General features: G+C 46.9%; 1 protein-coding gene across 1 annotated transcript; it reads right to left on the bottom strand.

Annotated features, from left to right (window-relative positions):
• LOC132567829 (zinc finger protein 420-like) lies at window positions 1-25,830 on the bottom strand. Its single transcript, XM_060233512.1, has 7 exons — window positions 25,812-25,830; window positions 21,720-21,973; window positions 20,826-20,955; window positions 20,206-20,396; window positions 18,116-18,245; window positions 15,670-17,471; window positions 1-1,035 (listed from the first exon to the last, which is right to left on the bottom strand). The coding sequence occupies exons 1-7, from the start codon at window positions 25,828-25,830 to the stop codon at window positions 1-3; spliced, it is 3,561 nt and encodes a 1,186-aa protein (XP_060089495.1).
• Window positions 25,831-26,828: the final 998 nt, after the last annotated feature.

The following is a 26,828-nucleotide window of genomic DNA, read 5'->3' as shown; positions in this document are numbered from 1 at the left end:
TTATACGGCTTCTCTCATGTGAACCTTTTGATGTCTCCGTAGTTCGCCACTCTGAGAGAAGCACTTTCCACACTCCAAGCATTTATATGGCTTCTCCCCTGTGTGGACCCTCTGATGTGCGTTTAGGGTGTCATTCCGAGAGAAGCACTTTCCACACTCCATGCATTTATATGTTTTCTCCCCAGTATGAATCTTTTGATGTGCATTTAGGCTGCCATTCCGAAAGAAGTACTTCCCACACTCTAAGCATTTATATGGTTTCTCTCCTGTATGAATGTTCTGATGTGCTTTTAGGCTGGCATTTTGAGAGAAGCACTTTCCGCACTCCAAGCATTTATATCGCATCCCTATTGTGTGAATTTTCTGATGTGTTTTTAGGTTGTCATTTCGAAAGAAGTACTTTCCACACTCCAAGCATTTATATGGCTTCTCTCCTGTATGAATGTTTTGGTGTGCTTTTAGGCTAACATTCTGAGAGAAACACTTTCCACACTCCAAGCATTTATATGGCTTAAAACCTGCATGAACATTTTGATGTGTTTTTAGGTTGCTGTTCCGAGAAAAGCACTTTCCACACACCAAGCATTTATATGGCTTCTCTCCTGAATGAATATTTTGATGCGTTTTCAGGTTGGCATTCCAATAGAAGCACTTTCCACACTCCAAGCATTTATATGGCTTCTCTCCTGTATGGATCTTTTGGTGTGCTTTTAGGCTACCATTCTGAAAGAAACACTTTCCGCACTCCAAGCATTTATATCGCTTATCACCTGCATGAACATTTTGATGTGTTTTTAGGTTGCCATTCCGAGAAAAGCACTTTCCACACACCAAACATTTATATGGCTTCTCTCCTGAATGAATATTTTGATGTGTTTTCAGGTTGGCATTCCAATAGAAGCACTTTCCACACTCCAAACATTTATATGGCTTCTCTCCAGTATGAATCCTTTGATGCGCAGTTAGGCTGTCTTTTCGAGAGAAGCACTTTCCACACTCTAAGCATTTATATGGCTTCTCTCCTGTATGTATGTTCTGATGTGCAATTAGTTTGCCATTATTGGAGAAGCACTTTCCACACTCCAAGCATTTATATGACTTTTCCCCTGTGTGAATTCTCTGATGCCTACTTCTCGCACTACTCCAACGGAAGCACTTTCCACATTCCATACATTTATACCTTTTCCAGCATGCTGCAATATTCTGATATGTTTTAAGACTGAATTTGCAGTTGAACCCTTTCTGGTTCATGGCACCATTAGGCCTTTCATTTCTCTTCCCCGTTTCATCTTGGGCTGAGACTGCAGGCTTATTTCTGCTCTGACCGGCTACCAATTCCTTCCTTTGCTTCTGTTTTGCTTCCCTTTTTCTTCTGTAATATCTCTTTAGTACCACTCGATCCCTGTATTTTGCTTCCGCCGGCGGGCTGTTGTCTTCCACAAATCTCCTTTCTGATTCTTTTTCATTACCCATCTTCCTCACATCTACAACTGCAAAAGAGAGACAGAAATCCTGTAAGAATCAAAAGGTACAAAAGCCAGTTAACAGGTAAAGTGAGTAGTGAATGGTATTTTCTACAGTGAGACCGTCAGCCATATTGAAACACAAAACAGGACGACTTGGAAAAGGAGAAATGAATGTCCAAAGGAAGAGGCGGGAGATGTCTTGCTTCTGTTGCAGAAAGCTGCCCTTCAAATTTGTGTGCTGGTAATTTAAAAAGTACAATGGGAGTAAAGTTGTATTATGAGAACTATAGTTCAAGAAACTGAGCTGATATAATTTAGTCCACCTTCCGGTGATGTCAGGGGGTGTGTGGCATATGCAAATAAGTTATAATAATAATAAATTTTATTTATATCCCGCCCTCCCCGCCGAGGCCGGCTCAGGGCGGCTAACAAGACATGGTGTGTACTATGATTATAGTACAATTCGTATGATACAATACAGTTAATAAATATGGTTAAAACAGTTACATAAAATTTAAAACCACAATAAATTAAAGGTGCTACATTTCAGTGAGATATATAACCAGATGGCTAGATGTCACTCTCAGGGTTCCTTATAGGCTTGTTCAAAGAGGGGAGTTTTGCAAGCCCTGCGGAACTGGTTAAAGTCCCGCAGGGCTCGCACTTCCTCCGGTAGCTGATTCCACCAGTGGGGGGGCATTATTGAGAAGGCCTGCTCCCTCGTTACTTTCTGTTTGGCCTCCTTTGGTCCAGGGATATTTAGGAGACTTTGGGAGCTGGATCTCAGTGCTCTCTGGGGAACATATGGAGAGAGGCGGTCCCTAAGGTAGGCAGGTCCTCAGCCATATAGGGCTTTAAAGGTAATAACCAGCACCTTGTAGCGAACTCGGAATACAACTGGAAGCCAGTGCGGCTCCCTCAGCCCAGGCTGCACGTGTTCCCACCAAGGTAGTCCCACTAGCAGTTATGCTAATGAGTTGTGCTAATGAGCTCTAGCACACCTTTTTCTACAAAATGACCTATGTTCTTCTTTACCAATCAGAGCCCTATTCAGCAATAGTTTCTTCTTTGCAGCATGAAAATGTTTTCAGTTTTCTTTGCAAGTGCCGCAACATTCCCGGGTGTGGGAGCTTCATTCCTTTCTCCGCAGCCAATGAGAGTCTGCCCTGAGATCAAAGGCTGTCCAAGGAAGACAATTCTCCCTCCCTTCTCTTCTGGGATCATAACGGAAGGGAAAAGATCCTTACCCAAAGAGGCCACGGTCTCAAAGTTTTCCTCTGCAACACCCCAGTAGAGTTTCTTTTGGTCCAGATCCAGCAGAGCCCATTCCTCCTCTGTGAACAACACAGTCACCTCCTCAAAGGACATGAAGGGTCTCTGGAAGAAGAAAATATGGCCCAGTTATTGTAAGAACATAAGAACATAAGAGAAGCCATGTTGGATCAGGCCAACGGCCCATCAAGTCCAACACTCCGTGTCACACAGTGGCAAAAAATTTTATATACACACATACACTGTGGCTAATAGCCACTGATGGACCTGTGCTCCATAGTTTTATCGAAACCCCTCTTAAAGGTGGCTATACTTGTGGCCGCCACCACTTCCTGTGGCAGTGAATTCCACATGTTAATCACCCTTTGGGTGAAGAAGTACTTCCTTTTATCCGTTTTAACCTGTCTGCTCAGCAATTTCATCGAATGCCCACGAGTTCTTGTATTGTGAGAAAGGGAGAAAAGTACTTCTTTCTCTACTTTCTCCATCCCATGCATTATCTTGTAAACTTCTATCATGTCACCCCTCAGTCGACGTTTCTCCAAGCTAAAGAGCCCTAAGCGTTTCAACCTTTCTTCATAGGGAAGGTGTTCCAGCCCTTTAATCATTCTAGTTGCCCTTCTCTGGACTTTCTCCAGTGCTATAATATCCTTTTTGAGGTGCGGCGACCAGAACTGCACACAGTACTCCAAATGAGACCGCACCATCGATTTATACAGGGGCATTATGATACTGGCTGATTTGTTTTCAATTCCCTTCCTAATAATTCCCAGCATGGCGTTGGCCTTTTTTATTGCAAACGCACACTGTCTTGACATTTTCAGTGAGTTATCTACCACGACCCCAAGATCTCTCTCTTTTGTCTATTCCTTTCTCCGATCAATCAAATAGGGCTGTCTTCTAGAGGATGGTGTGGAATTGTTTTCTGGGACAGCCAATTTGGTGTCGTGGTTAAGTGTGTGGACTCTTATCTGGGAGAACCGGGTTTGATTCCCCACTCCTCCACTTGCAACTGCTGGAATGGCCTTGTGTCAGCCATAGCTCTGGAAGAGGTTGTCCTTGAAAGGGCAGCTTCAGAGAGAGATCTCTCAGCCCCACCCACCTCACAGGGTGTCTGTTGTGGGGGAGGAAGATAAAGGAGATCGTGAGCCGCTGTGAGACTCTGATTCAGAGAGAAGGGCGGAGTATAAATCTGCAGTCTTCTTCTTCTGTGACCCCACAAGGTAGGACCACAACCAATGGGCTGAAATTAAATCAAAAGAGTTTCCAGCTCAACATTAGGTAGAACTTCCTGACCCTTAAAGTGGTTCTTCAGTGGAATGGGAGGTGGTGGGCTCTCCTTCCTTGGAGGTTTTTAAACAGAGGCTGGATGGCCATCTGACAGCAATGAAGATCCTGTGGTTTTAGGGGGAGGTGTTTGTGAGTTTCCTGCATTGTGCAGGGGGTTGATGACCCTGGAGGTCCCTTCCAACTCTGTGATTCTATGAGCTGCCTGACCGTTAGAACAATTCCTCAGTGGAACGGGCTTCCTCCTTGGGAGGTGGTGGGCTCTCCTTCCTTGGAGGTTTTTAAAGAGAGGCTAGATGGCCATCTGACAGCAGTGAATATCCTGTGAATTTAGGGGGAGGTGCTTGTGAGTTTGCTGCATTGTGCAGGGGGTTGGACTAGATGATCCTAGAGGTCCCTTCCAGCTCTATGATTCTTTGATTCTGTTTCTTCATATTCTGTCCTAAGAGCCCTCTCTTGTCTGGAGTGCAGGAAATGCATCAAAACCAAGGAAAAAATCACTGCAGAATGGAAGTTTTTGGGAATTACTATGAAACAGGATCTAACATGGGGGGCAAATACTTTAGCTCTAGAGAAAAAGGCCCAGCAACGACTATACTATTTAAGACTCTTAAGATCACAACAACTGTCAGGGAGTCTGCTGGTTGCCTTTTATCGTAGTTCCATTGAGAGCATTTTATCTTATTGCCTCTGCGCGTGGTTTGGGAGCTGCACGGAAGCAGAGAGAAGGGTGCTCCAAAGAATGATGGTGCGAGCACAGAAGATTTGTGGATGTTCTCTCCCCTCATTAGTGGATCTGTATGATATGGGATGTAGAAGGAAGATACAAATGATCTTAAGGGACCCTTCACATCCGGGCCACTTGCTATTTGAGATCTTACCGTCAGGTAGGCGATATAGACTGTTGAAGGCAAAGACAAATAGATTCAAGGGCAGCTTCTATCCAAGTGCCGTGGTTAAGCTAAATGCAGGGTTATGAATGGTTATGTGTTTTAGATGCATTTAAATGTCCTTTTGTGGGTGTTGATGCGTTGGTATGTTTGTGGAAGAGCACCTCATTTCATTGCTCTCATTTTCTTTTTTGAGAACAATGACAATAAATCAATCTATCTATCATCTATCTATCTATCTATCTATCTATCTATCTATCTATCTATCTATCTATCTATCTATCTATCTACCTATCTATCTATCTATCTATCTATCTATCTATCTATCTATCATCTATCTATCTATCTATCTATCTATCTATCTATCTATCTATCTATCTATCTATCTATCTATCTATCTATCTATCTATCATCTATCTATCTATCTATCTATCTATCTATCTATCACTAAGCTGGGGGAGGGAAATTATTTTTCTTTATAATAACAACACAAAAGTGAGGAGCTTCCAAACTGGCCACCAGCTTCTGCAATAATGAATAAACACACGGTGGCCCAGATCACCCCAGAACATCCCTGTGCTATTCTGCGAGGAAGCAACAAATTACCCGCAAGAAGTCAGCATGGATTGGAGCAGATCCCCCCTTTCACAGAACAAACACAGAGAGCAGTTTCCAATTCATAGGTCTTCCTGAGAGAAACAGTCAATGGAATCATACTCTAGAACAGGGGTGTCAAACATGCGGCCTGGGGGCCGAATCAGACACTCAGAGGGCTCCTATCAGGCCCGCAAGCAACTCAGTGTCGCCTGCTTCCTTCTCCCTCTCTTGCTTCCTTCTGCATCACAGCTTGCTTTGCCAGGCTTGCTCAATCGCACAGGAGCTACAGAGCAAAGCTCCTGCCTTGGAGAGGAAGTGGGGGAAGGAGAGCTTGCTTTGCCAGGCTCTCTCAATTGCATGGCAGAGCTACTGAGCCAAGCCTCTCTTCCTTCTGTTGGCTGAGGCTCAGCAAGCCAGTGAGATGGATTAGGCTGAGAAAGTGTGTGTGTTTGTCTGTATCCTTTATAAGGTTTATATCTGTCTGACCTGGCATTACATTTTATAATACACATGGCCCAGCCCAACAAGGTCAAGATTGTTGGGTTTCCCTCACAACAAACAAGTTCCACACTTCTGCTTTGGAAAAAGCAACATTTAAAATACCTCCATCGTTGGAGCAGAACGTGGCCAAATGTGTGTTTTGAGTTTCGCCTCTGCAGTATGCAAAAAACAAAACAGCAAGCACAGCAAACTATGGGGGAGAACAAGGAAGGAGAGAAGAGATGATGACCATCAAGATGGAGTCCATCTTCCTCCTCTGGTCCTGTTCCCACATATTTTCTTTCCCCTCCTGTCTTCTTCCCCAAGAGCTGTGGATGAAATCCTAAACTCACCTTTCCTGCAGACAAGCAAAGGCCAAATTCACCCGCCATCCAGGGGAAACAAGAAAGAAGAGAGGTCGCAGCGAACTGCATATCCCATACATGTCCATCTCCATCATGAGGAAAAACCTCATCTTTGATAGCTAATAAAGGCAGGGTTGATCCCTCCGGTGGTCGCAAGTCCTTCTGGGAAGCGTAGCTCCCTGCAACAGCAACACCCAAATGGAATTGAAAGACTGACGTATTGGGGAGTGTGGAAGAGAACATTTCTGGCTCGTTTGTGGCTCGGTGGGGCAGCCTCCTGCGTGTGTGAATAATTCTCTTTTTTTGTTTTCTCAAACACCCTTCTTGTGTGATCCCTGTCCTCCTCTTCAGGCTCACTACAAAACTTGCCTCACATCAGTGACCCAAAACATTTGCACTCACTGCCCTATGAACATCTTGTCACTGAGGGGAAGCCTTGTACCATGCATTGTGCAGGGGGTTGGACTAGATGACCCCAGAGGTCCCTTCCAACTCTGTGATTCCATTAAATAGAAATATTGTGAAAGTGCATTTGAACATTCAAGAGGGTCAAGGGAAATGCCACCCACCCCTTTCTGTGTCCATAATACAAAGGGAAAGGGCCTTACTCAGAGCGGCCACTGCCTCATAGTTTTCCTCCATCACTTCCCAAAAGATTTTTCTTTCTCTTGGATCAAGAAGGGCCCACTCCTCTTCTGTGAAGAACACAGCGACCTCCTCAAAGGACACCAGGGATCTCTGGAAGAGGAAAACATGGCCGAGTTGATCATCTATTTCAGTCCCCGCTCACTCAAGAAGAAAGATCTCATTGCCCACTTAATCAATTAAAAGAATTCAATACATTAAAGAGATGGCAAGAAACACTGCATTGGGGGTTTTTAAAGCCTCTGCCAGTTATAATATTCTGAAGGTCTTCAAGAAATACCAATTCAGAAAATTGCACAAACTGGCAATTTTGCAGAAACTGCATATTGCAGAAAACTGGCTTCTCTTACTCCAGTCCAATTAAATGAAAAAAGAACCCTAATTGATTGTAAAAAACTGTCTGCTATAGTATTGCACCGCTTGGAAGAAGTGACCGTAACGTTATTGATTTCACCATTTGCATAAATAGGGAGTTGCCCCAAAACGCCAGCACAACCACGTTTAACTTTAAAAGGGGTAACTTCTCTGAGATGCGGAGGCATGTGAAGAGGACACTGAAAGGAAAGGTAAATGCAGTCAAAACCCTTGGTGAAGCTCGGAGACTATTTAAAACTACAATCCTAGAAGCTCGGATAAAATATATACCACAAGTTAGGAAAGGCACAAACTGGTATAAGAAAAGGCCTGCGTGGTTAACAAACAAAGTTACAGAAGCCGTAAAAGGTAAGAAGGAATCCTTTAAGCGGTGGAAAGCTACTGCATGTGATAGTAATAAAAGGGAATACAGACTGTAGCAAATCAAATGCAAGACTGTGATCAGGCAGGCAAAAAGGGACCATGAGGAGCATATTGCAAAAAACATAAAGACCAACAATAAACATTTCTTCAAATATATTAGAAGTAGGAAACCAGCCAGGGAGGCCGTGGGGCACTTGGATGACCATGGGGTAAAAGGATTACTGAAGGAGGATAGGGAAATGGCTGAGAAGCTGGATGCATTTTTTGCCTCCGTCTTCACTGTGGAAGATGAGAAGTGTTTGCCTGCTCCAGAACCACTAATTTTGGGCGGGGTGTTGAAAGACTTGAGTCAGTCTGAGGTGACAAGAGAGGAGGTCCTACAACTGATAGACAAATTAAAAACTAATAAGTCACCAGATCTGGATGGCATACATCATAGAGTTCTGAAAGAACTCTAAGGTGAACTTGTGGATCTCCTGACAAAAATATGTAATCTTTCATTGAAATCTGCCTCCGCTCCTGAGGACTGGAAGGTAGCAAATGTCACCCCCATCTTTAAAAAGGGTTCCAGAAAAGATCCAGGAAATTACAGGCCAGTAAGTCTGACCTCAATACCGGGAAAGTTGGTAGAAAGCATTATCAAGGACAGAATGAGTAGGCACATTGATGAACATGAGTTACTGAGGAAGACTCAGCATGGGTTCTGCAGGGGAAGATCTTGCTTCACTAACTTGTTACAGTTCTTTGAGGGGGTGAACAAACATATGGAGAAAGGAGACCCGATAGATATTGTTTACCTTGACTTCCAGAAAGCTTTTGATAAAGTTCCTCATCAAGGGCTCCTTAGTAAGCTTGAGAGCCATGGAGTAAAAGGACAGGTCCTCTTGTGGACCAAAAACTGGCTAATTAATAGGAAGCAGAGAGTGAGTATAAATGGGCAGTCTTCGCAATGGAAGACAGTAAGCAGTGGGGTGCCGCAGGGCTCAGTACTGGGTCCCACGCTCTTTAACTTGTTCATAAATGATTTAGAGTTGGGAGTGAGCAGTGAAGTGGCCAAGTTTGCGGATGACACTAAATTGTTCAGGGTGGTGAGAACCAGAGAGGATTGTGAGGAACTCCAAAGGGATCTGTTGAGGCTGGGTGAGTGGGCGTCAACGTGGCAGATGCGGTTCAATGTGGCCAAGTGCAAAGTAATGCACATTGAGGCCAAAAATCCCAGCTACAAATACAAAGGTGTACGGCCTCTTAAAACGTGATGGGGCAGAACTCCCTTTGGTGTTCAAGGATGCTTGTCTCAACCTTGCTCCTGGCTCCACCCCAATGTCTCCTGGCTCCACCCCCAAAGTCCCCAGATATTTCTTGAATTGGACTTGGCAACCTTATATTCTACTAGTGTTAATACACTCTGCTTGCCTGCTATATAACAATGTGCTATAATAAGGGTTAAGGTTTATTGGATTTATATCCCGCCCTCTCCGCCGAAAGAGCTCCCTGGCGCAGTGTCAAAGCTGCAGTCCTGAGCTCTGCTCACGACCTGAGTTCGATCCCCGGTGGAAGCTGGATTTTCAAGTCGCCTGCTCGAGGTTGACGCAGCCTTCCATCATTCTGAGGTCGATCAAAGGAGTCCCCAGGCTGGGGGGAAAGTGCAGAGGACTGGGGAAGGCAATGGCAAACCACTCCATCAAAAGTCTGCCGTGGAAACGTTATAAAAGCAACGTCACCCCGGGGTCGGAAACGACTGGGGCTTGCACAGGGGCCCTTTCCTTTCCCGCCGAAGCGAGCTCAAGGCGGCTCACAACCAGCAAAGTAAGAACAATGTAACAATTAAACAAGTTAAGCAATTAAAATGGTTAAGAAAAATTAATAACATTGCAGCATGATTATATTTGCAATAAAACCTTTCCATACTTAAACAAACCCTAAACCCTAACCCAGCCCCGGGGGGGGGGCCGTGGGGGGTGCAGGGATCCTCTTGCAAGCGAAGCGGGGGGGGGGGGAGGGAAAGCAAGGTTCTCTTCCCACCCGCAGCGCGCAGGCGCAACTCTTCCCCGGGGCAGCCTCCCTCCCAGCCCTTTGCTCTGCCCTCGCGCGGAGCTCCGCTCACCTGCCCTGCAGACATGGTGCTGCAGAAGCCCGGGCGCCCTCCGGCCAGCTGAGAGGCGCTCTCCAGCCCCCCCTCCAGAAAAGCAGGGCGGAGTTAGGTGCTTGCAAGGCCTTCTGGGAACTGTAGTTCCCTCCCGCAACCGCAGCCCCGTGGAAGAGCCGCGCCGAAGGATTCCGCTGGGAAGCAGGAGGCGCGAGGAGCAGGCGCCTTCTCTCCTCTGGGGCGGCTCCCGGAGAGGCCGGCTGGGGAGATCCTGCGGAAGGGAGAGATGGGGAAGAAGGAGGGTTGCCAAGTCCAATTCAAGACATACCTGGGGACTTTGGGGGTGGAGCCAGGGGACGGGGGTGGAGCCAGGAGCAAGGGTGTGGCAAGCGCAATTGAACTCCAAAGGCCATCGCATTTAAAGAAATGTCAGCTGGGCATTACTTCCTATGGACACTAATTCCCATAGGTTATGATGGAGAATTGATCTGCAGGTATCTGAGGCTGGGGGTGGGGGGTTTTTTGAGATAGAGGCCCCAAATGTTCAGCACAGCTTCTGGTGCCTCTTCTCAAAAAGACCCTCCAAGTTTCAAAAAGATTGGACCAGGGGGTTCCAATTCTATGAGCTTCAAAATAAGGTGCCCCTATCCTTCATTGTTTCCAGTGGAGGGAAGGCATTTAGAAGGTGTACGGTCCCTTTTGATGTGATGCCCAGAACTCCCTTTGGAGTTCAATTATGGTTGCCACGCATGCTTCTGGCTCCACTCCCAAAGTCCCCAGATATTTCTTGAATTGGACCTGGAAACCCCCTATGAAGGCCTCAGTCTCTCTGCCCTTCTGTTGGCCCTCCAGAGGAACTGGGTGGCTTCTGTGTGAGACAGGAGGCTGGACTAGATGGACCCTCCCTGACCGGATCTTCGGTTGTTGACTGTCAAGAGGAACTGGGTAGCCCCTGTGTGAGACACGAGACTGGACTAGATGGACCCTCCCTGGTCTGATCCAGCAGAGCTCTTGTAATGTTCTTATGAAGGCCTCAGCCTCTCTGCCCTGCTGTTGGCCCTCCAGAGGAACTGGCTGACCACTGTGTGAGACAAGATGCTGGACTAGATGGACCTTTATTGGTCTGATCCAGCAGGGCTCTTCTGAGGTTCTTCTTAGGGGAAGGCCTCAGCTTCTCTGCCCTGTAGTTGGCCCTCCAGAGGAACTGGCTGGTCCCTGTGTGAGACAGGAGGCTGGACTAGATGGACTCTCACTGGCCTGATCCAGCAGGGCTCTTCTGAGGTTCTTCTCAGGGGGAGGCCTCGGCCTCTCTGCCCTGTAGTTGGCCCTCCAGAGGAACTGGCTGGCCCCTGTGTGAGATAGGAGGCTGGACTAGGTGGACCCTCCCTGGTCTGATTCAGAAAGGCGTTTTTGTTCATAAAGCCTGGAATTGGGACTGCAGAGTGAGAAAGCGGAGTTTGCAGGCAACAATGATTTGTTTAGAGTAGTGAAAACACAATTGGGATGCTTTATTCTTTAGGAGCCCCGTGGTGCGGATTAGTAAAGCTGCAGCGCTGCAGTCCTAAACTCTGCTCACGACCTGAGTTCGATCCCCGGCGGAAGCTGGGTTTTCAGGTAGCCGGCTCGAGGTTGACTCAGCCTTCCATCCCTCTGAGGTCGGTAAAAGGAGTCCCCAGCTTGCTGGGGGGAAGTGTAGATGACTGGGGAAGGCAATGGCAAACCACCCCGTAAAAAAATCTGCCATGCACTTTACCATGACCCTGAAGCGAGGGGAGGGCCTTCAACACGGGGGATCTCCTGCCCCCACCTGGGGATTGGGAACCCTAAGAGGGGGGTCTTAGGAGCTGCTGGCCGTTCTCCTTTGCTGCAGCCCACAATGACCACCCCCCCTTCCCCCCCCCCCAGCTTCGCCCCTGTCTTGCAAGAGAGGTCTTTCGCCCTGTTCTTCCCAAAGACCACAACACCCAGAATCCCCCACACTCAGAGGGCCACCGAGTTCTGCCGGACTGAGAGGCAGCGTCAGAGCGGCCCCTAGTGTCGGGAAGGCGACAGGGCCGATCAGAATATGTATCCTTTCCATTAGGACCGATCAAAACGTCCCAAAATAGCAAGCAAGGACATTTGAGTTTAGCAGAACGCTTCATCCCTCCAGAAGTTAAGCAAATAAACGAAATAAGCAAATCAAGAAGGAATGGGGGGAATGTTATGTTTCCACCTTAGCCGAAGAGTCTGACTTCACTTTGGAACTAGAGGATCCGAGAAAGCAGCAGCCATAGAATGGGCGGGGGGGGGGGTGGTGGCAAACACGACCTAATCCTCTCCTTCTGTAGGCAGGATATGTATCTATGTTGCATCTCTGCAGTCCTGCTGCTGAAGGCAGATCAAGATAGGAACAAGCCCTATGAGAACAAGCCAATGGACAAAGGGGCAAAAGAACTAGCCATACAAGGGAAGCGTAGAGCAACCAAGCAGAGTAACATGAAAAGGCAGAGCAAGAAGAGAGAGCCACACAAGCATTCATGTTGAATCAGCCTCAAATCCTTAGAAATTTATTTATTTATTTATTCTATAACTTATATCCCGCCCTTCCCGCAAAATGGCTCAGGGCGGCACACAGCAAATTCAATTTTTTATGTAACAAATCATTCATAGAAAACACGGTGTATCACAAAGTGCAAAGAAAAACTACTCCCGAAACAACCAGTCCTATGTCGATGTCCGACAGTTTGTTCCTTGAGAATGGAGTCAGGAAGTAGTGTGGGATGCCGTGAAAACAGAGCCGTCGATTGTCTTGTCAAATGTAGGAGCCTTGGTCTCCAATAAGAATGGCTTTAGTCGAAGCTCGTTGAAGCCTCGCGTGAAACAGCATTTAGCGCATACCTGTTGCGTCTTACTGCCTTGCTGCATTCCATCCAGATATTGGCTAACAGAGAAGAATTGGGGCACTGGGCGCCACTTCCCGACTCCATTCTCAAGAAGTAAACTGTCGGACATCAATATAGGACTGTTTCGGGAGTAGTTTCTCTTTGCACTTTGTGATACGCTGGGAGGGACGGTGGCTCAGTGGTACAGTATCTGCTTGGTAAGCAGAAGGTCCCAGGTTCAATCTCCGGCATCTCCAACTATAAGGGTCCAGGCAAATAGGTGTGAAAAACCTCAGCTTGGGACCCTGGAGAAAGAGCCGCTGCCAGTCTGAGTAGACAAGACTGACTTTGATGGACCGAGGGTCTGTTTCAGTAGAAGGCAGCTTCATATGTTCACTGTATTTTCTAGGAATGATTTGTTATATAAATAATTGAATTTCTAAGGATTTGAGGTTGATTTAACGTGAATGCCTGTGTGGCTCTCTCCTCCTGCTATACAATGGAAGCAAGCAGACCATTGGAAAAGCCGGCAAAATAACCCCCTGCATTAAAAAGCCAGGGTGAAAAGACGTGTTTTGGCCTGGCACCTAAGAGAATTAGGCACCAGGCAAGCCCCAAAGGGAGTGAGCATTCAAGACCTGAGGGGAGAGGGAGAGGGTGGGAGGGAGAGAGTGCCCTGTCTCACCTGGTTACATACAATTTGTTCACCGGAGCCAGATTTGTGTGTCTCCGAAGCCATCACATAATCCCATTCAACAAACTGGGTCTCCAGCTTAAAGCAAACTTTGGGCACAGTAATCCTTGTGCATTTGACAAAAGCTTTCAGCCCCCCTTCAAGACTTCCAGGAGAGTGACCAGAAAAGTCTGGTCTGCAATTCAAGAGACCGCAGCCCTTTCATACCACAGATAATGTGTCTAAATGGCAGAGGGGGTTATAAAACAAACAAACCAAAAAGATCGCAAGCTACAGCTGTGATTTATGAAGGTCCAGCTGTCAAAATAAATTATTACAAAACCACAAATATTTATTATGGCGTACACATTAGCAAAAGATAAAACAGGTTTTAAGAAACGGTCCAGATTTAATTGTTTTAATTTTCTGATGGAACCTGCCCTGAGCCCGCTTTGCGGGAAGGGTGGGCTAGAAGACTAAATAAATAAATAAAAATAAATCAGATTCTTGAAACTTTTTGCATAGAGATAACAGCTACGCATATACAACTGATGGATATGCCGTATGACCAATAGGCCGTTCACATTTGTAATGAATCATTTGGCTTTGTCCCCCTATCTCCCTTTTGATAATTCCAGAAATTAATACCTGGCTTTAAAGAAAATGTTTTTCATGAATTTACTCCTGGATGTGTGTTGTTTTAGAATAGAAATGTTGACCATTGAGGAAGGCCCTAGGAAGGCTGAAATGTGTAGTCATAAGAACATAAGAGAAGCCATGTTAGATCAGGCCAATGGCCCATTCAGTCCAACACTCTGTGTCACATAAGAGAAGCCCTGTTGGATCAGGCCAATGGCCCATTCAGTCCAACACTCTGTGTCACATAAGAACATAAGAGAAGCCCTGTTGGATCAGGCCAACGGCCCCTCCAGTACAACACTCTGTGCCACATAAGAGAAGCCATGTTGGATCAGGCCAACGGCCCATCCAGTCCAACACTCTGTGTCACATAAGAACATAAGAGAAGCCCTGTTAGATCAGGCCAGTGGCCCCTCCAGTCCAACACTCTGTGTCACATAAGAACATAAGAGAAGCCATGTTAAATCAGGCCAATGGCCCCTCCAGTCCAACACTCTGTGTCACATAAGAACATAAGAGAAGCCATGTTGGATCAGGCCAATGGCCCATTCAGTCCAACACTCTGTGTCACATAAGAACATAAGAGAAGCCCTGTTGGATCAGACCAATGGCCCATTCAGTCCAACACTCTGTGTCACACAGGGGCCAAAAATTTATATATAGTGACTGGGATGGGTAGACCTTATGACCAGTAGACAAATATATATATATATATATATATATATATATATATATATATATATATATATATATATATATATATATATATATATATATATATATATATATATATATATATTTGTCTACTGGTCATAAGGTCTACCCATCCCAGTCACTATACTGGCAGAGCTGGCCGTGGACTCTCGCCCTGTGCTGAGCCTTAGAAAATATACCAGGTCTTTTTTTTTGTTTGGGGGGGATCTCTTGCAGTCTCCTCCCCCACCCAGTGAATATGACAACCAGCATTACAGGTCAAGTATAACAGAGGAGGAGAATCATTGTCCGAACCTGGCCTAACCCAACAAACAGGAAACTGCCTAAATGTTAGCAACCTGCCCAAACTACTTAATTATTTAAATATTTAAACCCCACTTTTCGCTGTGACTCAAGGCAGCTTATAAAACGTACTGAAAAACATAGCAAGGGTGTGCAATAGAGATATGCTTTTCCTCAACTTCATTGTAGACTATGGGGAACATTATTGTCAATGGCCCCACGGGCTATAATGGAGAACCAATCTGGGGATGCTGTTTTTTGAGGTAGAGGGACCAAATTTGCAGCAGAGCTACTGGTACCTCTCCTCAAAAACCTCCCCCGTTTCACAAAGATTGGACCAATTCTATAGGCCCCAGGAGTTGTCCCCATCTTCCATTGTTTCCAGTGGAAGGGAAAATACCTTACGGGCTGACACAGAAATCCCTGAGCTGCCTGTTAATACTATGTGCATCAGCATCCCCTGGCGCAGCAACTTCTTCAAGGGCAGCTATCATAAAACCGTTCATACCCACAAATGGGCACAGTCAGCCACTTTAACAGGTTTCCTACATTCTAACTGTGATTAGAAGGCTCTTTCCCTGTGTGAATCCAGTAGCGGAAGGTAAGGCTTAGATTCTGATTGAACCGCTTTCCACAATCCAGGCCATTTATACGGCTTCTCTCATGTGAACCTTTTGATGTCTCCGTAGGTCGCCACTCCGAGAGAAGCACTTTCCACACTCCAAGCATTTATATGGCTTCTCCCCCGTGTGAACCCTCTGATGTGCATTTAGGGTGTCATTCCGAGTGTAGCACTTTCCACACTCCATGCATTTATATGGCTTCTCCCCAGTATGAGTCTTCTGATGCATATTTAGGTCACCATTTCGAAAGAAGCACTTTCCACACTGCAAACACTTATATGGCTTCTCACCAGTGTGAACCCTTCGATGTGCATTTAGGGTTTCATTCCTAGAAAAGCACTTTCCACACTCCAAGCATTTATGTGGCTTCTCACCAGTATGAATCTTTTGATGTACATTTAGGTCACCATTTCGAGAAAAGTACTTTCCACATTCCAAGCATTTATATGGCTTTTCCCCTGTGTGAATCTTTTGATGTGCATTCAGGATGGTACTCTGAGAGAAGCACTTTCCACACTCCAAGCATGTATATGGCTTCTCCCCACTGTGAATCTTCTGATGTCTTTTTCTGTCACTACTTCGAGAGAAGCACTTTCCACAATCTGAACATTTATATGGTTTCTCCCCTGCATGGATCTTTTGATGTCTCCTTAGGCTAACATTCAGTGAGAAGCACTTTCCACACTCCAAACATTTATATGGCTTCTCCATTGTGTGAACCTTTTGATGTATAGTTAGGTCACATTTCTGACAGAAGCGCTTTCCACACTCCATGCATTTATATGTTTTCTCCCCAGTATGAATCTTTTGATGTGCATTTAGGCTGCCATTCCGACAGAAGTACTTTCCACACTCTAAGCATTTATATGGTTTCTCTCCTGTATGAATGTTTTGATGTGCTTTTAGGCTGTCATTTCGAGAGAAGCACTTTCCGCACTCCAAGCATTTATATCGCTTCCCTATTGTGTGAACCTTTTGATGTGTTTTTAGGTTGTCATTTCGAAAGAAGTACTTTCCACACTCCAAACACTTATATGGCTTCTTTCCTGTATGAATGTTTTGGTGTGCTTTTAGGCTAAAATTCTGAGAGAAACACTTTCCACACTCCAAGCATTTATATGGCTTATCACCTGCATGAACATTTTGATGTGTTTTTAGGTTGTCGTTCCGAGAAAAGCACTTTCCACACTCTAAGCATTTATACGGCTTCTCTCCTGAATGAATATTTTGATGTGTTTTCAGGTTGTCATTCCGATAGAAGCACTTTCCACACTCCAAACATTTATACGGCTTCTCTCCAGTATGAATCTTTTGATGCGCAGTTAGGCTGCCGTTCCGAAAGAAGCACTTTCCACACTCTAAGCATTTATACGGCTTCTCCCCTGTATGTATGTTCTGATGCGCAATTCGTTGGCCATTATTGGAGAAGCACTTTCCACACTCCAAGCATTTATATGACTTTTCCCCTGTGTGAATTCTCTGATGCCTACTTCTCGCACTACTCCAACGGAAGCACTTTCCACATTCCACACATTTATACCTTTTCCAGCATGCTGCAACATTCTGAGATGTTTTAAGACTGAATTTGCAGTTGAACCCTTTCTGGTTCATGGCACCATTAGGCCTTTCATTTCTCTTCCCTGTTTCATCTTGGGCTGAGACTGCAGGCTTATTTCTGCTCTGACCGGCTACCAATTCCTTCCTTTGCTTCTGTTTTGCTTCCCTTTTTCTTCTGTAATATCTCTTTAGTACCACTCGATCCCTGTATTTTGCTTCCGCCGATGGGCTGTTGTCTTCCACAAATCTCCTTTCTGATTCTTTTTCATTACCCATCTTCCTCACATCTACAACTGCAAAAGAGAGACAGAAATCCTGTAAGAATCAAAAGGTACAAAAGCCAGTTAACAGGTAAAGTGAGTAGTGAATGGTATTTTCTACAGTGAGACCGTCAGCCATATTGAAACACAAAACAGGAGGACTTGGAAAAGGAGAAATGAATGTCCAAAGGAAGAGGCGGGAGATGTCTTGCTTCTGTTGCAGAAAGCTGCTCTTCAAATTTGTGTGCTGGTAATTTAAAACGTACAATGGGAGTAAAGTTGTATTATGACAACTATAGTTCAAGAAACTGAGCTGATATAATTTAGTCCACCTTCCGGTGATGTCAGGGGGTGTGTAGCATATGCAAATAAGTTATAATAATAATAATAAAATAATAATAAATAAGTTATGCTAATGAGTTGTGCTAATGATCTCCAGCACCTCTTTTTCTACAAAATGACCTCTGTTCTTCTTTACCAATCAGAGCCCTATTCATCAATAGTTTCCTCCTTGCAGCATGAAAATGTTTTCAGTTTTCTTTGCAAGTGCTGAAAGATCCCCAGGTGTGGGAGCTTCACACTCAATGAAAGTGTGCCCTGAGATCAAAGGCTGTAAAGCAAGACAATTCTCCCTCCCTTCTCTTCTGGGATCATAACGGAAGGGAAAAGATCCTTACCCAAAGAGGCCACGGTCTCAAAGTTTTCCTCTGCAACACCCCAGTAGAGTTTCTTTTGGTCCAGATCCAGCAGAGCCCATTCCTCCTCTGTGAACAACACAGTCACCTCCTCAAAGGACATGAAGGGTCTCTGGAAGAAGAAAATATGGCCCAGTTATTGTCTATTCCTTTCCCCGATCAATCAAATAGGGCTGTCTTTTAGACGATGGGGTGGAATCGTTTTCTGGGAGAGCCAATTTGGTGTCGTGGTTAAGTGTGCGGACTCTTATCTGGGAGAACCGGGTTTGATTCCCCACTCCTCCATTTGCAACTGCTGGAATGGCCTTGGGTCAGCCATAGCTCTGGCAGAGGTTGTCCTTGAAAGCGCAGCTTCAGAGAGAGATGTCTCAGCCCCAACCACCTCACAGGGTGTCTGTTGTGGGGAAGGAAGATAAAGGAGATCGTGAGCCGCTGTGAGACTCTGATTCAGAGAAAAGGGCGGAGTATAAAACTGCAGTCTTGTTCTTCTGTGGCCCCACAATGTAGGACCAGAACCAATGGGCTGAAATTAAATCAGAAGAGTTTCCAGCTCAACATTAGGTAGAACTTCCTGACCCTTAAAGCGGTTCTTCAGTGGAACAGGCTTCCTCCTTGGGAGGTGGTGGGCTCTCCTTCCTTGGAGGTTTTAAAACAGAGGCTAAATGGCCATCTGACAGCAATGAAGATCCTGTGGATTTAGGGGGAGGTGTTTGTGAGCTTCCTGCATTATGCAGGGGGTTGGACTAGATGACCCTGGAGGTCCCTTCCAACTCTGTGATTTTATGAACTGCCGGACTGTTAGAACAATTCCTCAGTGGAACAGGCTTCCTCGGGAGGTGGTGGGCTCTCCTTCCTTGGAGGTTTCTACACAGAGACCAGATGGCCATCTGACAGCAGTGAAGATTCTGTGATTTAGGGGGAGGTGCTTGTGAGTTTCTTACATTGTGCAGGGGGTTGGACTAGATGACCCTGGAGGTGCCTTCCAGCTCTAGGATTCCTTGATTCTGTTTCTTCATAGTCTGTCCTAAGAGCCCTCTCTTGTCTGGAGAGCAGGACATGCATCAAAACCAAGAAAAAAAGCACTGCAGAAGCATTACTAAGCTGGGGGAGGGAAATTATTTTTCTTTATAATAACAACACAAAAGTGAGGAGCTTCAAAACTGGCCACCAGCTTCTGCAATAATGAATAACACACGGTGGCCCAGATCCACCCCAGAACATCCCTGTGCTATTCTGCGAGGGAAGCAACAAATTTACCCCAAAGAAGTCAGCATGGATTGGAGCAGATCCCCCCTTTCACAGAACAAACACAGAGAGCAGTTTCCAATTCATAGGTCTTCCTGAGAGAAACAGTCAATGGAATCATACTCTAGAACAGGGGTGTCAAACATGCGGCCTGGGGGCCGAATCAGACACTCAGAGGGCTCCTATCAGGCCCGCAAGCAACTCAGAGTCGTCTGCTTCCTTCTCCCTCTCTTGCTTCCTTCTGCATCACTGCTTGCTTTGCCAGGCTTGCTCAATCGCACAGGAGCTACAGAGCAAAGCTCCTGCCTTGGAGAGGAAGTGGGGAAAGCAGAGCTTGCTTTGCCAAGCTCTCTCAATCGCACAGCAGAGCTACTGAGCCAAGCCTCTCTTCCTTCTGTTGGCTGAGGCTCAGCAAGCCAGTGAGGTGGATTAGGCCGAGAAAGTGTGTGTGTTTGTCTGTATCCTTTATAAGGTTTATATCTGTCTGACCTGGCATTACATTTTATAACACACACGGCCCAGCCCAACAAGGTCAAGATTGTTGGGTTTCCCTCACAGCAAACACCTCTGCTCTGGAGAAAGCAACATTTAAAATACCTCCATCGTAGGAGCAGAACGTGGCCAAATGTGTGTTTTGAGTTTCGCCCACGCAGTATGCAAAAAACAAAACAGCAAGCACAGCAAACTATGGGGGAGAACAAGGAAGGAGAGAAGAGATGATGACCATCAAGATGGAGTCCATCTTCCTCCTCTGGTCCTGTTCCCACATATTTTCTTTCCCCTCCTGTCTTCTTCCCCAAGAGCTGTGGATGAAATCCTAAACTCACCTTTCCTGCAGACAAGCAAAGGCCAAATTCACCCGCCATCCACGGGAAACAAGAAAGAAGAGAGGTCGCAGCGAACTGCATATCCCATACATTTCCATGTCCATCATGAGGAAAAACCTCATCTTTGATAGCTAATAAAGTCAGGGTTGATCCCTCCGGTGCTCGCAAGTCTTTCTGGGAAGCGTAGACCCCTGCAACAGCAACACCCAAATGGAATTTAAAGACTGAAGTATTGGGGAGAGTGGAATAGAACATTTCTGGCTCGTTTGTGGCTCGGTGGGGCAGCCTCCTGCGTGTGTGAATAATTATCCTTTTTTGTTTTCTCAAACAATCTCCTTCTGTGATCCCTGTCCTCCTCTTCAGGCTCACTACAAAACTTGCCTCACATCAGTGACCCAAAACATTCGCACTCACTGCGTTATGAACGTCTTGTCACTGAGGGGAAGCCTTGTACCATGCATTGTGCAGGGGGTTGGACTAGATGACCCCAGAGATCCCTTCCAACTCTGTGATTCCATTAAATAGAAATATTGTGAAAGTGCATTTGAAAATTCAAGAGGGTCAAGGGAAATGCCACCCACCCCTTTCTGTGTCTATAATATAAAGGGAAAGGGCCTTACTTAGAGAGGCCACCGTCTCATAGTTTTCCTCCATCACTTCCCAAAAGATTTTTCTTTCTCTTGGCTCAAGAAGGGCCCATTCCTCTTCTGTGAAGGACATGGCGACCTCCTCAAAGGACACCGGGCATCTCTGGAAGAGGAAAACATGGCCGAGTTGACCATCTCTTTCAGTCCCCGCTCACTCAAGAAGAAAGATCTCATTGCCCACTTAATCAATCAAAAGAACGCAATACATCAAACCGACGGCAAGAAACACTGCATTTGGGTTTTCTAAAGCCTCTGCCAGTTATAATATACTGAAGGTCTCCAAGAAATACCAATTCAGAAAATCGCACAAAATTGGCTTCTTACTCCAGTCCAATTAAATGAAACAAGAACCCTAAGTGATTGTAAAAAACCGTCTGCTAGATTATTTCACGTATATAAAGCCAGAACTACAACAGGATTGTGTTTACAGAGACTGTGCAGATGACTGGGGAAGGCAATGGCAAACCACCCCGTAAAAAGTCTGCCATGAAAACGTCGTGAAAGCAACGTCACCCCGGAGTCGGAAACGACTGGGGCTTGCACAGGGGCCCTTTCCTTTCCCGCCGAAGCGAGCTCAAGGCGGCTCACAACCAGCAAAGTAAGAGCAATTTAACAATTAAACAAGTTAAGCAATTAAAATGGTTAAGAAAAATTAATAACATTGCAGCATGATTATATTTGCAATAAAATCTTTCCATACTTAAACAAACAAACCCTAAACCCAAAACCAGCCCCGGGGAGGGGGGGGTGCAGGGAACCTCTTGCAAGCGAGGCGGGGGGGGGGGGGAAGCAAGGTTCTCTGCCCACCCGCAGCGCGCAGGCGCAACTCTTCCCCAGGGCAGCCTCCCTCCCCGGAGCTCCGCTCACCTGCCCTGCAGACATGGTGCTGCAGAAGCCCGGGCGCCCTCCGGCCAGCTGAGAGGCGCTCTCCAGCCCCCCCCTCCAGAAAAGCAGGGCGGAGTTAGGTGCCTGCAAGGCCTTCTGGGAACTGTAGTTCCCTCCCGCAACCGCAGCCCCGTGGAAGAGCCGCGCCGAAGGACTTCGCGGGGAAGCAGGAGGCGCGAGGAGCAGGCGCCTTCTCTCCTCTGGGGCGGCTCCGGGAGAGGCCGGCTGGGGAGATCCTGCGGAAGGGAGAGACGGGGAAGAAGGAGGGTTGCCAAGTCCAATTCAAGACATACCTGGGGACTTTGGGGGTGGAGCCAGGAGCAAGGGTGTGGCAAGCACAATTGAACTCCAAAGGCCATCGCATTTAAAGAAATGTCAGGTGGGCATTACTTCCTATGGACACTAATTCCCATAGGTTATGATGGAGAATTGATCTGCAGGTATCTGAGGCTGCGGGTGGGGGGTGTTTTGAGATAGAGGCACCAAATGTTCAGCACAGCGTCTGGTGCCTCTTCTCAAAAAGACCCTCCAAGTTTCAAAACGATTGGACCAGGGGGTCCAATTCTATGAGCTTCAAAATAAGGTGTCCCTATCCTTCATTGTTTCCAGTGGAGGGAAGGCATTTAGGAGTTGTGCCATCCCTTTCAATGTGATGCCAGAACTCCCTTTGCAGTTCAATGATTCTTTTTACACCCTTGCTCCTGGCTCCACCCCCAAAGTCCCCAGATATTTCTTGAATTGGACCTGGAAACCCTCTATGAAGGCCTCAGTCTCTCTGCCCTTCTGTTGCCCCTCCAGAGGAACTGGGTGGCTTCTGTGTGAGACAGGAGGCTGGACTAGATGGACCCTCCCTGACCGGATCTTCGGTTTTTGACTGTCAAGAGGAACTGGGTAGCCCCTGTGTGAGACATGAGACTGGACTAGATGGACCCTCCCTGGTCTGATCCAGCAGGGCTCTTCTGATGTACCTATGAAGGCCTTGGCTTCTCTGCCCTGTTGTTGGCCCTCCAGAGAAACTGGTTGGCCACTGAGTGAGACACGAGGCTGGACTAGATGGCCCCTCCCTGGTCTGATCCAGCAAGGCTCTTCTGAGTTTCTCCTCAGGGGAAGGCCTCGGCCTCTCTGCCCTGCTATTGACCCTCCAGAGGAACTGGTTGGCCACTGAGTGAGACACAAGGCTGGACTAGATGGACCCTCCCTGGTCTGATCCAGCAGGGCTCTTCTGAGGTTCTCCTCAGGGGAAGGCCTCAGCCTCTCTGCCCTGCTATTGACCCTCCAGAGGAACTGGTTGGCTACTGAGTGAGACACGAGGCTAGACTAGATGGACCCTTCCTGGTCTGATCCAGCAGAGCTCATCTGATTCTCTTCTCAGGGGAAGGTCTCATCCTCTCTGCCCTGTTGTTGGCCCTCCAAAGGAATTGGTTGGCCACTGAGTGAGACACGAGGCTGGACTAGATGGACCCTCCCTGGTCTGATCCAGCAGGGCTCTTCTGAGGTTCTCCTCAGGGGAAGGCCTCAGCCTCTCTGCCCTGCTATTGACCCTCCAGAGGAACTGGTTGGCCACTGAGTGAGACACGAGGCTGGACTAGATGGACCCTCCCTGGTCTGATCCAGCAGAGCTCTTCCGATGTTCTTCTCAGGGGAAGGCCTCAGCCTCTCTGCCCTGTTGTTGGCCCTCCAGAGGAACTGGCTGGCCCCTGTGTGAGACAGGAGGCTGGACTAGATGGACCCTCCCTGGTCTGATCCAGCAGGGCTCTTCTGAGGTTCTCCTCAGGGGAAGGCCTCAGCCTCTCTGCCCTGCTATTGACCCTCCAGAGGAACTGGTTGGCCACTGAGTGAGACACGAGGCTGGACTAGATGGACCCTCCCTGGTCTGATCCAGCAGGGCTCTTCTGATGCTCTTCTCAGGGGAAGGCCTCAGCCTCTCTGCCTTGTTGCTGGCCCTCCAGAGGAACTGGTTGGCCCCTGTGTGAGACAGGAGGCTGGACTGGATGGACCCTCCCTGGTCTGACCCAGCAGGGCTCTTCTGATGCTCTTCTCAGGGGAAGTCCTCAGCCTCTCTGCCCTGTTGTGGGCCCTCCAGAGGAACAGGCTGGCCCCTGTGTAAGACAGGAGGCTGGACTAGATGGACCCTCCCTGGTCTGATCCAGCAGGGCTCTTCTGATGTCCTTATGAAGGTCTTGGCCTCTCTGCCCTGTTGTGACCCTCCAGAGGAACTGGCTGACCACTGAGTGAGACAGGAGGCTGGACTAGATGGACCCTCACTGGTCTGATCCAGCAGGGCTTTTTTGTTCATATAGGCTGGTATTGGGACTGCAGAGTGAGAAAGCGGAGTTTGCAGGCAACAACGATTTGTTTAGAGCAGTGAAAGCACAATTGGGATGCTTTATTCTTTAGGAGCCCCGTGGTGCGGAATGGTAAAGCTGCAGCGCTGCAGTCCTAAGCTCTGCTCACGACCTGAGTTCGATCCCCGGCGGAAGCTGGGTTTTCAGGTAGCCGGCTCAAGGTGGACTCAGCCTTCCATCCTTCCGAGGTCGGTCAAATGAGTCCCCAGCTTGCTGGGGGGGAAAGTGTAAAAGACTGGGGAAGGCAATGGCAAACCACCCCGTAAAAAGCCTGCCGTGAAAACATTGTGAAAGCAACGTCACCCCAGAGTCGGAAACGACTGGTGCTTGCACAGGGGACTCCCTTTACCTTTTTATTCTTTTACTGGGATTTCTCTGACTTGGTATGTTGTCTTTGTGTGGGTGGGTGTGGCTTTCCTTGCATGAGCTGCTGAAACCCAAGCAACCAAGCACAGCTGTCCCGGCAAGAAGGTGCCCTTGTGGGAACTGAAGTGCTTCCGATTGACTCCTCCTCCTTCTCTTCTGGAGTTTGCTACATTTGGTTTCCCCCGGGGCACTTTCACAGGATTGTTTCTTAATCCCCTCTGCAAAGGCACTCCCTGCCTGGTGGTAGAAACACAGCCTTGTTTACTCTCTGGAGCTCGAGGTTTCGGCTACGCTGGCCCTTGATCGAGCCAGCCAGCCCTCGAGAGCTGGCCCCCCAGGTGACCAGTCTCACCTTGAACAATCCTGGATCTGCCACTTATTATATAACTCTGGAAATGTATCCTGGACACACACGGCACATAGCAGCAGCAGGAACAAAGAATGACTTTGGGTTGAGATCAAAAGGGCCTGCGACTGCGGTGTTTTGCTTTGGAAACCAGTTGCCTGTCCACATCTTCTGAAAAGCAGGCTCTGCGGTTTGCAGGCGGGGAGAGGAAGGTGTAGGGTATAGGCAGAGAAATCCAAAGCACAAGGCTTTCCGTGAAAACCAGCCTCCGTACAACCAACAAACTGTCAAGTCTGCTTCTACTCTGGACAAGCCTGTGTGACATCGTTGGTTCAGGGGAGAGCATTCTGGGTAAAAGCCATACTGTATGCCAATGCTGCTAGCTCTCTCCCTCCCCCCTCCCGTCTTCCTGTCTTTTGTTATGTAGTTTGCTCTGCAATGGAAGCACGTGAAAGAGATAATAGTGCCTTCTCAGACTGGGCAATGGGGGAGAGGCGCCTTGCCCAAGGCCAGCCAGCTTGAGAACTATTTGTAACATCAATGTGTGAATGTGCCCTGCATAGTACCCCCTCCCTAAAGAATTCCTTTGAAGAACACCTTATATGATTATCCTTACTGTATGTTCCTCAGTCTCGCAATCTCTTAGCTGTTGGATACAATGATTTCAATAAACTAGAAACTTTTTATCAAAAGGTCTCGTTATTGAGTCAGCCGACTTGACACAAACTCACCAAACAATTCAACGATTACAAAAGCATATATTAGTTCACGACAGACCATAGAATTAGTCCTTAGCAAAATAGGGAATGTGTTCACCAAGGGTCAATCCAGTCTTTATAGCAATCCTTGCTCAGTTCATTCCAAGGAATCCTGGTGAAATAGTTGTGAAATTGATCCATGCCTCTCAATATTTGCAGCCAGCAATCCAAAAGGTTGAAAAGAACAAGGTCGTACTGGAACCCTTTTTCGCACAGGCTTCTTCAAGCTGCAAAAATCCTTTTTACAGCATTTTCATACCCTGGGCAAAAAACGCCATTCCATTACAGCCTTGGTTGTACAGAGGCTGGTTTTCACGGAAAGCCTTGTGCTTTGGATTTCTCTGCCTATAATTGCCGTTATTCTCTTTGTTTGGAGGCCCTCCTCCTGCTTCAGGGTCATCAGAAAGCGGGGGGAGAGGGGACTTCCGGGGTTGGAAAATGCCGAGCTGAATTGCTTCTCAGAAGGGGAGCAGGCTGGGGCTTCTGTTCGGGGTAGTGGAGGGCAATTTAATGCCTACTGCCTACTTTTCTCAGTCAGAGATCAGTCCAAGATATGCACAGGAAACTCTGAGGAGATTTACCTTGGCTAAAAGGGAGTCCCGGGGGGGGGGGCTGCTTTGAGGGGTCTCCAGAGACGAGTTGCATATTCATCATCTGCAGAAGTTTCCAGAGTCATTTATTTGACATAAGCTCGACAGGATCCTAACCTTCTTTGAGCAACATCTAAACATCTAAAGCTATACAAGACCGGTGTTGGATCTGGATAACTGCAAAAAAAGGTACTGATGACTATCTTCATTCTGGGACTATTTAAAGTTAAACAAAATAAAATCAGAAGGTGGGAAATAGAGATTCAGAAAGCTTGGAAGAAGAAGGGGAGAAGGGGCGAAATTTGAACTTTGTAAATTTAAAGGACAGTGCTAAAAAGTGGAAAGGAATTTATTTTGTCTACTTGCGGTTTTGGTGAAAAAGCCCCATCGTCACAGATTTGCAGCTCTCACAGTCAACACAGGAAATACATCAAACATCGCGAGATCTTTTTACCAGTGAAAACGGGATTTGGTGGCAAGAAAAGCAGGAAGCGTCAGATGGAAGAGGGGAATCATTGAAGCAGCTAGCCTACTCTAGGACTATAATATCATAGAAAAACATCGGCGGCTATTGCTAGGAGGTCAAAATTTAAACAAAGTTTTTAAAGTCTTTGGGACATTAAAAATTGGTGAAGCTGACAGTGGTGACAATTATAAGGTAAATACTATTGGACACTATCGCTGAT

The sequence above is a fragment of the Heteronotia binoei genome, chromosome 2 (genome assembly GCF_032191835.1).
Source record: "Heteronotia binoei isolate CCM8104 ecotype False Entrance Well chromosome 2, APGP_CSIRO_Hbin_v1, whole genome shotgun sequence".
In the NCBI taxonomy this organism is placed as follows: domain Eukaryota; kingdom Metazoa; phylum Chordata; class Lepidosauria; order Squamata; family Gekkonidae; genus Heteronotia; species Heteronotia binoei.
Note: the sequence above shows the minus strand (reverse complement) of the source record. Positions and strands in the feature narration are given on the sequence as shown.